General features: G+C 37.9%; 2 protein-coding genes across 6 annotated transcripts in view; one reads left to right on the top strand and one right to left on the bottom strand.

The window, feature by feature from the left end:
- vps13a (vacuolar protein sorting 13 homolog A) overlaps nt 1–4052 on the top strand; it is a 46025-nt gene extending 41973 nt beyond the window's left edge. For 3 of the 5 annotated variants that reach the window (XM_035992541.1, XM_031308715.2, XM_031308714.2), the window contains 5 exons: nt 370–484; nt 2984–3069; nt 3383–3506; nt 3660–3734; nt 3966–4052. In XM_035992541.1, the coding sequence (XP_035848434.1) occupies nt 370–484; nt 2984–3069; nt 3383–3506; nt 3660–3734; nt 3966–4016 (451 nt within the window). In that variant the 3' untranslated portion in view covers nt 4017–4052. Of the gene's footprint in view, nt 1–369; nt 485–1487; nt 1536–2255; nt 2739–2983; nt 3070–3382; nt 3507–3659; nt 3735–3965 lie in introns of those variants that run through there. The other 2 variants (XM_031308717.2, XM_031308718.2) reach the window with 2 other exon arrangements.
- A 661-nt stretch (nt 4053–4713) lies between these two features.
- On the bottom strand, nt 4714–13212 carry gna14a (guanine nucleotide binding protein (G protein), alpha 14a). Its single transcript, XM_031308719.2, has 7 exons — nt 12760–13212; nt 8708–8892; nt 8323–8477; nt 7128–7256; nt 6884–7013; nt 6632–6785; nt 4714–6044 (listed from the first exon to the last, which is right to left on the bottom strand). The coding sequence occupies exons 1-7, from the start codon at nt 12878–12880 to the stop codon at nt 5854–5856; spliced, it is 1065 nt and encodes a 354-aa protein (XP_031164579.1). The 5' UTR covers nt 12881–13212; the 3' UTR covers nt 4714–5853.
- Between the last annotated feature and the right edge of the window lie 400 nt (nt 13213–13612).

Below are 13612 nucleotides of genomic sequence, written 5' to 3'. Positions count from 1 at the left end.
CTTTTAGAACACATAATAATGTGGCTCTGTGGTGGGATCATAGGGGTGTTTAACACCAAAGGAATGTACAACTTGCATAGTATAAGTAAGAAGATGATTTGTGGCATAATGGTTTTCAGAAATACATTTTTAAAGTAGTAGTAGTAAAGTAGTTGCACAAACTAAAAATGTCTTTTTATTACAACTGGTCATTGTGCCATGGCAGAAGCTATTTAGGTCTGTGTTTGTATGCACATGTGAAGGTTTGCGTGCCATAGACATTCTGTGTGTATGCACAGTTATGCAGTAACGTTATCTATCCCTGTTTTGTGTGTGTTCATAAGGAAGCTGCGTCTCAAACTGTATTTGCGTGTCTTGTCTCATTTTCAGGGCAGCAGAGACTTCACAAGATGTTGCCTCTCTGCGTCCTCCTCGCTTCATCCACGAGGATGGCGTCATACGACCGTATAAGGAGAGGGAGGGCATCGGCAGTCAGATGCTCCAGGTAGAACAAAAATATCTGCATCATCAGCTCTCCACCGTCAGACCTGGGCAACAGTTAGTTAAAATTCTTTATTTAACTGAGATGAGGAAACCTCATTCGCTTTAATACAACTAAATAGTTAACAGTAAGTTAAGTGATGCACCCGTTATGCACTCTAAACAATTTGCCCAGCTTTGCAAGTGGAGTTGTGTGTCTGTGTGTCTGTGTGTCTGTGTGTGTCTGTGTGTGTCTGTGTGTGTCTGTGTGTCTGTGGATGCAGGCACAAGCAAACAGACATTGATTTATTTTTGGAATTTTTTTTTTTTTTTAAATCATCCTCCCGTTAGTCCGCTTTTCATTATTTTGAAACTCATTTTAGCAATTTTGTTGGCCTTTTCTGTTTATAGCTTGTTATGACCTGGCTCTAAGGACACAGCAGGGGTTGTTACAAGATCCTTAGAGAGCTCAATTCTCAGTGATTAATTCACTACTGTGGCTGTTTTGTGTTGTACAAATACAAAATAACACATTTGCAACTAAATTAATTAAGCATAAGCAAAAGTAGAAAAAACTCTGAGAACACCTTCAGTTCCAAAGCAAAGATTTACTGGGACATTTGCTGTTCATTCACTTATTAATAGGCAGAAATATATTATGTATTTTACTGCAGCAGGGCTTCTGTGCAGTGTAGCTACATCCTCTGCTCCATACTATTACTCAAATAACATCATGTTTATAGTATGTAGTTAGTGTCTTGTGATGTGTTGCGTTGATTTTGTTTTGTTATGCAACATCTGAATGCAAGTATATTGTCTTTAAGGTTTAAGCTAAAATAACTCAAGCAAGCGATTTTGGCTAAACTGACAGTATAGTTGATCAGCAAATCAAGCTGAATGTGGTTCAGAGCCGCTTTGTCAGTAGAACGGTTTCTCATATTTGTAGATTTTAGTGTAGTTTCAGTTCTGCTTCATTTAAGCTATGAGCTTTAAACTGTGGGTCACTTTTTTGTGTTGACGTTGTGTAGCAGTCGTCCTGGGTGGAGTGGGTTGAAGTTTCTTCTTATGAGTCTCAGGTCAGAGTTATACTGTTTGGCTAATAGTAAAGATTTACAGATGGGTGACAAATTAAAGTGCCTTAGGCAGGTTTTGGGCCTCAGGGAGCCTCCAGAACAGCTTTAAGGCTCCTTTGTAAGGATTCTACAAATATCTGAGTTCTACTGGAGGGATATTCCCTCATTTGGTGTTTTGACGATGGCGGCGGAGAGCGTGCTCCAAGACATTAGTTTGGTCGAGATCTGGTGACTGTGAAGGCCATAGCTATGATTGACATTTTCATTCTCATCATACCATTCAGTGACACCCCCCCCTCCCCCCACATGCTTGTTTCTTTCATCATATCATTCAGGTTTTTCCTTTAATTTATCACCCATCTGTATCACCATCTTTAGACCTATATGCTAGTTTTGTGTGTATGTTGATGTTAGTGGTAATGATAGATTATTTTCCCTTATGCCAAATTAGGACACATGCTTGTGTTTATGTTTCTGTTGTAGCTGGTTAAATAGGCTTTAAATAAATTGTGACTGAATGTAAATTTACTTCACACTTCGGGTGGGAAACTTTTGACAGCAAAGCAGATGGACAGCAGAAAACCTAACTGGTATTTAGGCAAAAAAAAATATAGGATACTTACAACAGAATTATTCTTTGATAGAGAAGAGACACGGCCAAACCCACTCTCCCCTTGTTCTCTCTGCTCTGATCTTGACTCTTCTCTCTTGTCATGTCCACAGAGGAGATTGGCCTACAGTGAATGGCGTAGAACTGGCTCAGAGGATGAGGGGGATGAGGAAAACTAGAAGTGACAGCTGTAGTGTAGCGGTAGTGCTTTGTCTGTACTGGAGGTCAAGTTGGATTCAAGTTCACTTTTGGAAGATTTAAACAAACCAAAGAAATGGCTCTTAAAAAGTGTGTTTTAATGTATTTTGTATTTTAGATGTTTATTAACTTGATTTGTATTTTCTTTATTTTTTGAGTTCTTTATCATTTATTGTTTATCTCCATCACTTCTTTTTTTTTTTTTTTTTTTTTTTTTTTTAAGCTTACTCAGTCCTTTTCTCACAGGCAAACCTTTCTTCTCATTGTTTAGATATTTATTCATTGTAAAAAGAAACTCATCATAGAGATGTGTCTACGTCTTCATCACTTAGTTTGTTTAATCATTCTGTCATTCACTGCCCTCTTCTCTCAATAAAATGTTTACATTTATCCTTCTACCTGCCATTGTCTTTGTCTTTGTTCCATCGCATATTTCCTCACCAATCCAATTATTTGTTTACTGTTTTGCAGAGGACCATGGAAGCTCATGCTTATTTACAGTATGCAGTTGTTTGAAAATGTTTTGAACACACTTGTATATAAATTGTCATTAGCATTCTTGTTTTAGTCTAATTCAGACATTGAGTTGTTTTTTTGTCTTGCTGTTTAAATATTGACCCACTTTCTTTCTCTCTGTCTTCAGAAAATTGAGAATGGACGTTTTGCCAAGTACAGATACTTTGCTCATGCCAAGGTCAATGACTCCGACTTCCTCATGATCACCAAGAGGTGAGTGATTTCGACATCTGATTTGACTGCTTTCTCCTTTTCAAGATAGGGTTGGGTTTGAGATGAGCTTTACATTTTGTTTTCCTATCATGTTCACCCATGAACATCAGTATATCCCAGATCATCTTTACTGTATGTTTTTATTCCAGTGTAAACCTTAGTGTGCTTTTGTAAATGGAATATAATATTTCTGTGCTCTTTATTAAAAGCTGCTAAAATAAATCAAACAGTATACTGTATCCTTTATCAATGGAGTCCTCAAAGGAGATATCCGTTGCTTTGTCTAACCCTTTTTATGTGGTTTCTTTTCCAGGGGAATATTTTTTGTGACCAAAGGCACATTTGGCCAGCTGACCTGTGAATGGCAGTATCTGTTTGAAGAGTTCACCAAGGATCCAATGATTGTAGAAAACCGCCGACTTCGCATCGAGGCCAAGGTACAAAAGCAAACTCTTAGAACTGAAATCCACATCAGGCGCTTGCTTTTTCTCCCTAAGGAGACTTCTCTTACTACATATTTATTATTAAGCAGGTTTCAAACAATTATTTAGCAGATTATTGCACCAAATGTGTTGTCTTGTGTACTGTAGGAGAGAGTGAAGTCTGTCTTCCATGCCAAGGAGTTTGGAAAGATCATAAACTTCAAAACTCCCGAGATAGCCAAGGTATGTTGACCATTTGCGCTATAAGATGCTCATTTGTTAATTTGTTAAAGAAATACCTGACTGTTATCTGCTGTCTATATATCATCACACTTGTTTTAATCCCATTTGTTTTACTCAAACTCATGTTTCCTTGAGTCATCCTTGCCGAAGTTACTGTTTGTGTCAAACCTGCAGTCACAGGAAATAACTGTACATAAATGAGTTCTAACTTTTGGTTTTATTTATTTTCAGTGGGTTCTTGACAGATTGGACGATGCAAGAGAGAGTTTACCCAAATACTGACTCGTCAAGAAGAGCGAGAAATGATAAAAAAAAAAAAAAAAAAAACACTCACAGTCTGTGTGTGTCAGTGCCTTTGTTCTTTACTGCATGCTACTTTAGTTTACCTCCATGTGTGAGTCGTGGGAAACGAGGATGTATGTGGACTGTTAGTGTGTGTCAGGGGTGAAAGACTGCGTGAGTAGTGTGTATGTATGCATGCTTACAAAAGTGCTATAAATGGACCGCTGACATTATTTTACCACAGAAGCTCCGAATGCACTGAATCACTCTGATTGAGGTCATCCTTTCACACACACATAATTGATTTTTAATCATTTATTTTATGAAAACTAACGCAAAGTCTTGAGTTTACAAATACATCTTATCACTATCTGCTTGGGTCTGAAATGCTGGTGAAAGTGGATATTTTTTCTAGACCTTAGTGTGCCATACTCAAACACACACACATTGAGTCACTAATTCCGTTTAACTTTTATTGAACATATTTCAAGTTGTGTTTAGCTGTAGAAGCTACACTGTTAAGGTACAACAGCTAGTAAGAGACATGGTAGAAAACAGCTTGAATAACAATGAGGCCAAATCAACCATAGTTGTTGTAGCACATTTAATCTTGTACACCGTTTCTTTCACAGGATTATATAAAAGGGAAACTATTTAAAATAGTACTGTTTTTCAAACTTGTTTTCTTTTACTCTCACTTTTCTTTTCTCCTCTTCTTTTTACATATCTGCAAGAGGAAGACTGTTCAGTGTGTGATTTAGAGCCGCATGTTATTTTTATACCGTACTGACATGTCAATATGCTGTATATCGATCGAATATAGTATCCTATCTGTATATATCCATCCTCACACAATAGTCTGTATTATGGCGCTACAGATTATAATTTTGTGATTTTTATGTTTTTATACCACACATATGCAATGCCAACTATGTTGATGAATTATGCAGACAAGTATGTTTAAAAGAAATGAATGCTAATTATTAACAGCTGCTGTTTACTCTGATGTATATTTTAAAGACTTGCTTTTGGGTTGGGGTGCATTGCAGATTAATACAACAAAATATTTCTGTTGGCATTTATGTTTGTATTCAAATAAAATGTGTTTCAAATGTACTGTATCTCTTGTACCCAAAAAATCTCAACCACACAAAGTGCACTCTTTATTAAGTAACTATAAATGTTTATTTAAAATGACCTAAATATAATTTCTCCTGAGAAGTAACAGTTGAGTGAAGTTTTCCAAAGCACAATTTGGACTATTTACATCTAAACAAACTCAGTGGTTGTGCTGACTGTCCCAAATAAATAAGGCACTTGCAGGCAAAAGCAGACACAGGTGACTGAAGGTGTTAGAAAACAATTACACAATATTAAATCAAAACTCAGGACTAAAGGGACTCTCACAGCTATTGCATCAGCAACAATTGTATATTTGGATCCTATTCCTGATAACTGTATTTAAAAAGTAGTCAAATAAGTAGCCCACACAATAGGTCAATGATACTACTTCACACTAATTTTCACATTCTTCCACTGCAAAGTATCATTTCTTCAACACATTTCTATAAAGACTGAAATGTAAACTACAGTACACAAAACACACAAACTGCATTTCAGACACAACCTACAGAAACAGTTTGGGTATGTCTGTTACATGTTCATAGTTTTACAGGCACAATATGAAAATATTTAAACCTTTGGATTAAAGAAACCATACATCTTTTCAGTTGATCTAATTGTTCTCTGTTTAGACAGCCAAGAAAAAGCACTAAAGTTTTGTTTTATGTAATTCTCCCTTCTTGGCTCTCCTCATGTCTGTCCCTCCTACTCCTCTTTACACCAGATTGAACTCCTTCAGGTTGTGTCTGAGGATGGTGTCTTTGACGGCCACAAAGACGAAGCGGATGTTTTCTGTGTCTGTGGCGCAGGTAAAGTGAGGGTACATCGTCTTGTCCTTGTCGGGGTTTTGTTCTTGATACATTTTCAAGATGAATTCTTGAGCTGCTGTCGCATCCTGCTCAGGTCCTGCAATTCAGGGTTGATATTGTAATGTTTTAAGTAAATTCAACATTGAAACTATTTGTATTATTTGTTTAAGATAAAAAAAAATTGGTCAAGCCTTTTCTCTAAAGATGAACAAATATGATGAGATGTATGATAATATGATGAAAGTGTTACCAATGTTTCTCAGCGCACAACGTGTATTGGTGTGTTGGAGGGTTGCTAGTCTTTGAAGTACACATTTTCAGTGTTTTGTATGCCACCTTTTCTACTGCTACTGCAGTTTGATACAACAGGGCTGCAATAGATTCCTTCGTTTGTCAAGGTTACAATGTTCAGTTTTTGTTGAAACAGAGGTGTTATGTTGAAAATGATCATAAAGTTTATGATCATTTTGGAGGATGTAGTTTGTGGTGTCGCTGAATTGTACTGCATTATACAGAGATGATTATTTAGCCTGCCCTCATTGATGTACATGGGACAAAATACAAAAGAATAGAAACACCTGTCAGTTACAGGACTGTTGTGTTGGACTGCATTAGTTTTAGCTAGGTGTTCTTAATGTACTGGCAACTGAGTTGTACATCACAAGCACAAACTAACTAACCAACCTGTGAATTCAGGGAAGTAGGTGGCTATATGAGAGTACATGATCTTCTCCTGGAGGATGTCAGTCTTGTTGAGGAAAAGTATGACAGAGGAGCGCTGGAACCAGGGATAGGTTATGATGGTTTTGAACAGGGCCTTGCTCTCCTCCATACGGTTCTGAAATGAAAATTGCAGCATAGAAGGAAGCAGCAATAAAGATGCATTTTACAGGGTCAGAGTCTGGAACATGATCTGCTGTTGAGCTGTATTCTCACCTCGTTGTCGCACTCAGCCAGGACTTGGTCGTACTCGCTGAGCGCCACCAGGAAGATGATGGAGGTGACGTTCTCAAAGCAGTGGATCCACTTCCTCCTCTCTGACCTCTGACCCCCCACATCCACCATCCTGCCATAACAGCCAACGACAACAGAAAAGGTATGCAACGTTACCTGTGATGCCTCCTGTTCCAATTCAACATACATAAGCCGTTACCTGCTATAATGGTATGCTATATTTCACCTAAAGATGGCATTCTCCATATCAAAGGGGTATTCAATGATACCCGTGGTTGGCACTCGCACTCTGAGGATATCCTGCAGGTCAGGTATGTAAGAGGGTTGTGAAATTCGATCCAGTTCGGTAAAATAGCTGAAAAAAGGAGAAGAAACAAGGAGAGGAAATATAAAGGAAAACAACAGGATTGAGGCGGATTCTGTGGCTATTAAAACAGGTAGAAAGAGACCATAAAAATGAAGTGATGTGATCATAAGAGTAAATATCAGAGTGAATGCACATACTTGTGGTTTGCCTGCAGTTATATGTGCATCATCACCTAAGTAAGTATTGATATTGAATGTGTGACTGTCGGTTAGTGAGACAGAGGGGGAAATGAAACCATTGGGAAAGAGTTTTGCTTTAGTAGAGTAAAATACTACAATTGCAGTGTATTGTAGTACACACTGCATTTGCATAGCTAAAGTTGGCAACTACAAGCTAAAAACAGTTGCTTTTCTTTTCCTTTTTTATTTGGATCATCAGTAGCTTCACAAAAAAAAAAAGATCTTTATTAATGCTAATTTTTGTTTCATTAGGAGCAGGTATGATCAGATCTATGTGGTCAGCAGGGACAGCTCCTGTGCTCACTACAGCGTGTCTTTGTACTTACAAAACATGGCAGCCAGATTGACACAGCAAGAGTGGGTGGATTTTTATACATTTTATCTCCCAACATAAATGTCTAAATGCTTAAACCCATTTCCCCATTGCCAGGAAAAACATCTGGTACAGAATCTTTTGGTTAAAAGTAGTCACATTTAAAAATTAAGTCTATTAAATCTAAAGACACAGGAATCAGCATAAAGAATACCCACCATGTGTACTTCTGAATTAAAGGTAAATTATCTGCAGGTTGCTAAAACCCTCAAATATACAGGAAACAATACCAAGCACATAACCTCAGTGTCTTCAAAGGTAGCTACAGCCCTGCCTATCATAGTGCCATCCGATTCAATTCTTCATTCATGGAGACTGTCAGAGAGGTGTTGAACGGACCTGTTTAGTATTTCTAGACCTTATTCTTTGGTTGAGGCATTCATTTGTTCCTGTTATTTTGTCTACCCTCTGTAATATCTGTGGTAACTATTTGGCAGAGCTGAAGAGAGTAGAATCTCTGTGTGCATGTTATTGAGTTACAAGTTGTTTGTCTAATGCTCACTATTTGGTGGAGTCGGACAGCTGGAATTCCCTGCGTCGGTCGTAGCACTCCTGTATCCCTGCGTCGTCCCACAGACTCCTGAGGGCCACCACGAGGCTTGGATCTAACTCCTCCACCTTATCCACTTCCACCTCCAGGACTAAGTTTGCATGGCTCTATAGACACACAGACAGATGCTTTTTGAGTTTACCAAAAGTCAGACTTATAGCTGAGGACACCATGCGTGTGGGGTGAGAATAGTTTAAAAGATGCTAAACAAAGACAAAAATGAGTGCATAGAAATTTGGCAAAAATGAAGCAAACGTAACCTGGACTCCAGAGTAAAAAAAGCTCTCACTGATAACAAAAGGAGCAGACCCAGTTTGACCTTGTGTCTGTACAATACCTGGTTCTGGGGATCAGCCAAAGATATACTAAGAGCCTCCATGGCTCGGGTCATGGCCTGCATGGACATGAAGATGTTCTGGTAGACCAGTTTAGCGTAGCTCCTCTTGTCCTCATCTGTGTATCCTCCTCCATGGATAATCCTCATTTGTTTGATAAAGGTACTCTTTCCACTCTCTCCAGTACCTGTTGGATACAGTGAGGGTTAAATCCAATTATTTAGTTTTACACTCATTTGTCTGTTTCTGTGTAGCTTGTTACTAAGAGTCAGGTCGAAGTCTTCTATGAGCAGTTTATGTTGGGACACATACCAACTTTTTTACTGACAGTCAAACAAACTTCTAAAAAAAAGTTCTAAATGCACTGACTCAACGTGTTCACTATCATCATAGTTACAAAAAATAAAGTCATAACATCATAGTTTAACACACACACACACACACACACACACACACACACACACAGAGTCCTCTTCAGTTCTTACAGCACAAGCTCCTAATTTTTTTTTCATGAATCTATTTGTTTAACAAATGTGTGTTTGTCACCAGACCTGCATATTGGAAATTGTTGTGTGTTAAAGCTCTGTGATGACTCTGAGTGGTACCAGCAGTGCTCTGGTTTCCTGGCTGTTTTGCATGTCATCATGAATACCTGAGTCTTTACATCTTAGCAAACGAGGCTTAGACAAATTGTTTGTATTTGAATGCACCTTGTTTACAAGTCAAGTTTCTTGGAGATGACGGGGGTTTGGGAAAAACAGGCAGGTAAACACTGAGATGGAGGCAAATTGTTGAGAGAGAGAGAGAGAGAGAGAGAGAGATTTAAATGAGCTCAGAAGCCTCACTCTTTTTTTATCTCTGTATGCATCCTGTTTTTTTGGTCTCTTGTAGGATTCATGTACGGTTATTAAGTTTATTAATATTGTGACAGGTCTGTCTTTAATGTGGAATTTGATGTAGTAATTTCCGTGGCTCTAACATCAGACTTTTCGTTTTGTTTCTCTCTTTTGGAGCAGATCTGTGCTGTTCATTAGTATTCAAAGAAAAAGGATCTGCATGGACTCTATTATTCCTTTGTATGTCAATATCATGATTGATTATTCAATAATGTGATGATTAACAATTGATAAATCAACTTACTTATGCTGTAAAAAGTCGTACAGAAGTTGTACACAAAAATCATGTACAAAAAGCAACAAGCGTTACGTGTGCACACTTCTAAACTGAGCTCTTTGCATTTGTTAGGCTGTAATATGCTACTCCTTTTTACCTTTTCAAAAAAAGGTACAAAGCAATGCTTTTCAAAAATTATATGAAAGAAGGAGGGCTTTAACAGCTGCAATATGTGTTCATTGATGTATGTGTGTATGTGTATGTGTGTATATGTGTGTATGTATGTATATATATGCTATATATTATAAGATAATTGTGAATAAGATATAAATATGTGTTAAATGAAATAATAATAATAATAATTTACTGAGTTATGGAAAAGGGGTAGAATTAAATACAGTATCTCACAAAAGGGAGTACACCCCTCACATTTTAGTAAATATTTCGTTATATCTTTTAATGGGACAACACTGAAGAAATTACACTTTGCTACAATGTAAAGTATTAAGTGTACAGCTTGTATAACAGTGTAAATGTGCTGTCCCCTCAAAATAACTCAACACACAGCCATTAATGTCTAAACCGCTGGCAACAAAAGTGAGTACACCCCTATGTTAAATTCCCATAGAGGCAGGCAGATTTTTATTTTTAAAGGCCAGTTATTTCATGGATCCAGGATACTATGCATCCTGATAAAGTTCCCTTGGCCTTTGGAATTAAAGTAGCTCCACATCATCACATACCCTTCACCATACCTAGAGACTGGCTTGGGGTACTTTCCATAAAATCATCTCTCAATGCAAATCAAACCAGCTATTAGGTTAACTGAACTAAAACCATGCCAATCTCTATACTCTCTAATCTATTTTAACGTCTTGTAAATTCATTCTTTTTTCTCTCGTCATGAACCATGACCGTTGTTTTCTGTTCTCAATGTCTTTTTTGTGTGTTTGTTGCTTGAATGAGTTTTAGTTTGTTTATATCTATCTATCTATCTATCTATCTATCTATCTATCTATCTATCTATATATATATATATGTATATATGTATATGTGTATATATATATATATGTGTATATATTATATGTATATATATATATATATATGTATATATATATATATATATATATATATATATATATATATATATATATATATATATATATATATATATATATATATATATATATATATGTATATATTATATGTATATATTCATATATATTATATGTATATATTCATACATCTATTCAAATGTACATGCCTACATGGTTGGTAGTCTATATAAAGGCTTATAAAATGCTTGATTCCTTCTTTCTTTCTGTTTTTCTAATGATGTGCAGGTGCAGTATAGAGCAGTGTTGACACGTGTGCATTGTACCACAGCTTTGCAAGTCTGGTGACTGAATGGACAGAAGAGGCAGAATGTGTACGTGTTGATCATTCTTCCTGCTCCACTCCCACTTGTCCTCTCCAGAGACCTGACTGTGACCATCCTAATGAAATCCACTGAGAGCTCTGAGTCACTCAGGTAAATAAATGTTTAAAGTACTTCCCAAATGCCTAAGATTACAGATTACTTGATACTTTGCTTATATTGCTTATAATACTTACCTGAGTTACCTGGAAAATCAAAAAAAATCTAAAGGGACCTTCTCCATCAATGGTTCGTGGGTCATACTCTTCAGTGAGCCAAGAAAACAATTTTCAAAGCAAATTAAATGGGATTTATAATAAATTGGGTCTAGCCCTGTCTAAAAGAGAAGTAGAGGCAAACCTAGGGTCCATGTCCTGCTCAGGGCTGGATTTGCATGACTTTTGCATGAGGTGTGCCCGCAGCAGCTAGTTATGGCTTTCTAACACATCACTGACACCACACAAACCTGTGTCCAAGCCTTAATCCTTACCAACTCATACCAAGAAGTGAGCTGTGCGCCACTCCTTCACTGTGACAAGTGAACAACTTGTATGAGCATCAGAGGCTTCACATTATTGATCTCTATATCTCTATAAAATACCCCACAGTGTCTAAACATCACAACCATGAAGCAGGACAACTCCCCTGAAAAAAAAGCCCAGTTAGGTTATCTCACACTGTCTGTCCATCAGATGTACTGATAATTGACATCTCATTCATATATTCCTCTCACTAATGTTTTCTTTACTCCCTTTAATGGTGGGATGAGGCTGGAGTTTGGAGGAAATGAACGCGCTGTCAGTTTCGGTTACTATGGACATTCTGACTGGAAACGAGCTAACGTTACACACAACATAAAAACATCTTAAACCGTCAAATCTCTCTTCGCATGTGACTGTTTTCTGTATTTATGTGGCAGGTGGGAACTAAATGAGTCAAATATACTAAATTAATCAAGCTTGCAAAACTCTCCATGGTGCGCACACTCTGAGAGTGTTCAGGGAAAGCCATGCGCACTGGAGACCAGAAGGAAGAGAAGAAATGCGGAGAACAGTTAGATATTAAACTTGTGCCTCCTCGTGACTTTAATTTTTGATGCACAGTCACATCTATCCAACCCATTAAACATCTTATATAGAGAATGGATATTCCCTTATAAAGTGTCTGTTTACTTTTACATTATAAAATTAATTATAATTAAAATACAGTTTAGTCGACAGGCTGCTGAGTGCTGTCTTACCTGCCATGATCCCTGCATGTCCAGGTGTGGTCAGGAAGCAGTAAAGTATTCCATCAGAGGAACATTTTTAAGAGCTTTTAAAGGTTATTTTGTGGCATTTTGGCCGGAAAGGCGCAGACAATATAAGGATGGATGTACGCGCCAATGGTTTTCATCCCATTATGATCATATTTTCAATTTATAATTTACCCCAGAGTGTCACTTACCCTGGACTAAGCTAGTATGTGTGAGGCATTTAAGACAATCTGTGTAAAGCCAAGTAACTCTCCAGGTTTGATGCTCACCTAACAGCAGCAACTTCAGCTCCCTGCGAGAGTCCTTCTTGTCTCTCCGCAGCTGCTTCTCGATCTCCTCGTTGATCCTCTGGTTCTCTTTCTCCTCCGCCGACACACAACATCCAGCCATCGTTCCCACTGACCAGCTCGCTCTCCAATGAGCCCTCGGCTGTCGACGTGAAAATGCTGAAGGCTGTGAATGTGTCCGCACCGTCTTTTTCTCTCGCTCCCCTCTCTTACTTCACAAAGTCAGTGGGGAAAGACGCAGAGCATCTTTGAAAGTGACGCCTTCTTCTTCCTCTTAAGTGGGAAAGCAGTTTATTGACGAAGACGAGGTGACTATACGTTTTTTGAATAGCCTATATTGGATATGTCGCGGCTAAAACAGAAAATATTTCTTTTATAGGGGAATCCAGATATCTTTTTCAGGAATTAAAGGAGTTGATCCTATTTGATAAGGTGCTGCGGTTGGTCTGAAGCAGAAGGACACTTGTTGAACTTTATCCTGCCGGCTCGGGAGGGCGTGGCACTGGCTGCAAATAGAAAGGGATAAATGGGAAGTCCACATCCACTGCAAGCAGACTGTGTTGTCTTTACCGCACAGAGATGACTGTGACATGATGAGAGCTAAGAATGCTAGAGTAGGGCCATATGCTTTAATCGAGGAAAGCTGCAAAATAATTTTGCCCAAAAGCATATAAAAAAAGTAGGAGTCATAGGCCTGACTTAGATAAACTGGCGCTGATAACCTGAATTGTAGCTGCAAATAGCTTTCTTGGCAAATATGTATACATCAGACATGTATTACAAAGGGGTTCAGGACGTGGAACATCCTCCAGTCCAGAGTTTCGCAGCACTACAG

Source organism: Sander lucioperca, chromosome 2 (genome assembly GCF_008315115.2).
Source record: "Sander lucioperca isolate FBNREF2018 chromosome 2, SLUC_FBN_1.2, whole genome shotgun sequence".
Lineage (NCBI taxonomy): Eukaryota > Metazoa > Chordata > Actinopteri > Perciformes > Percidae > Sander > Sander lucioperca.
This window is presented reverse-complemented; position numbering and strand designations above follow the sequence as displayed.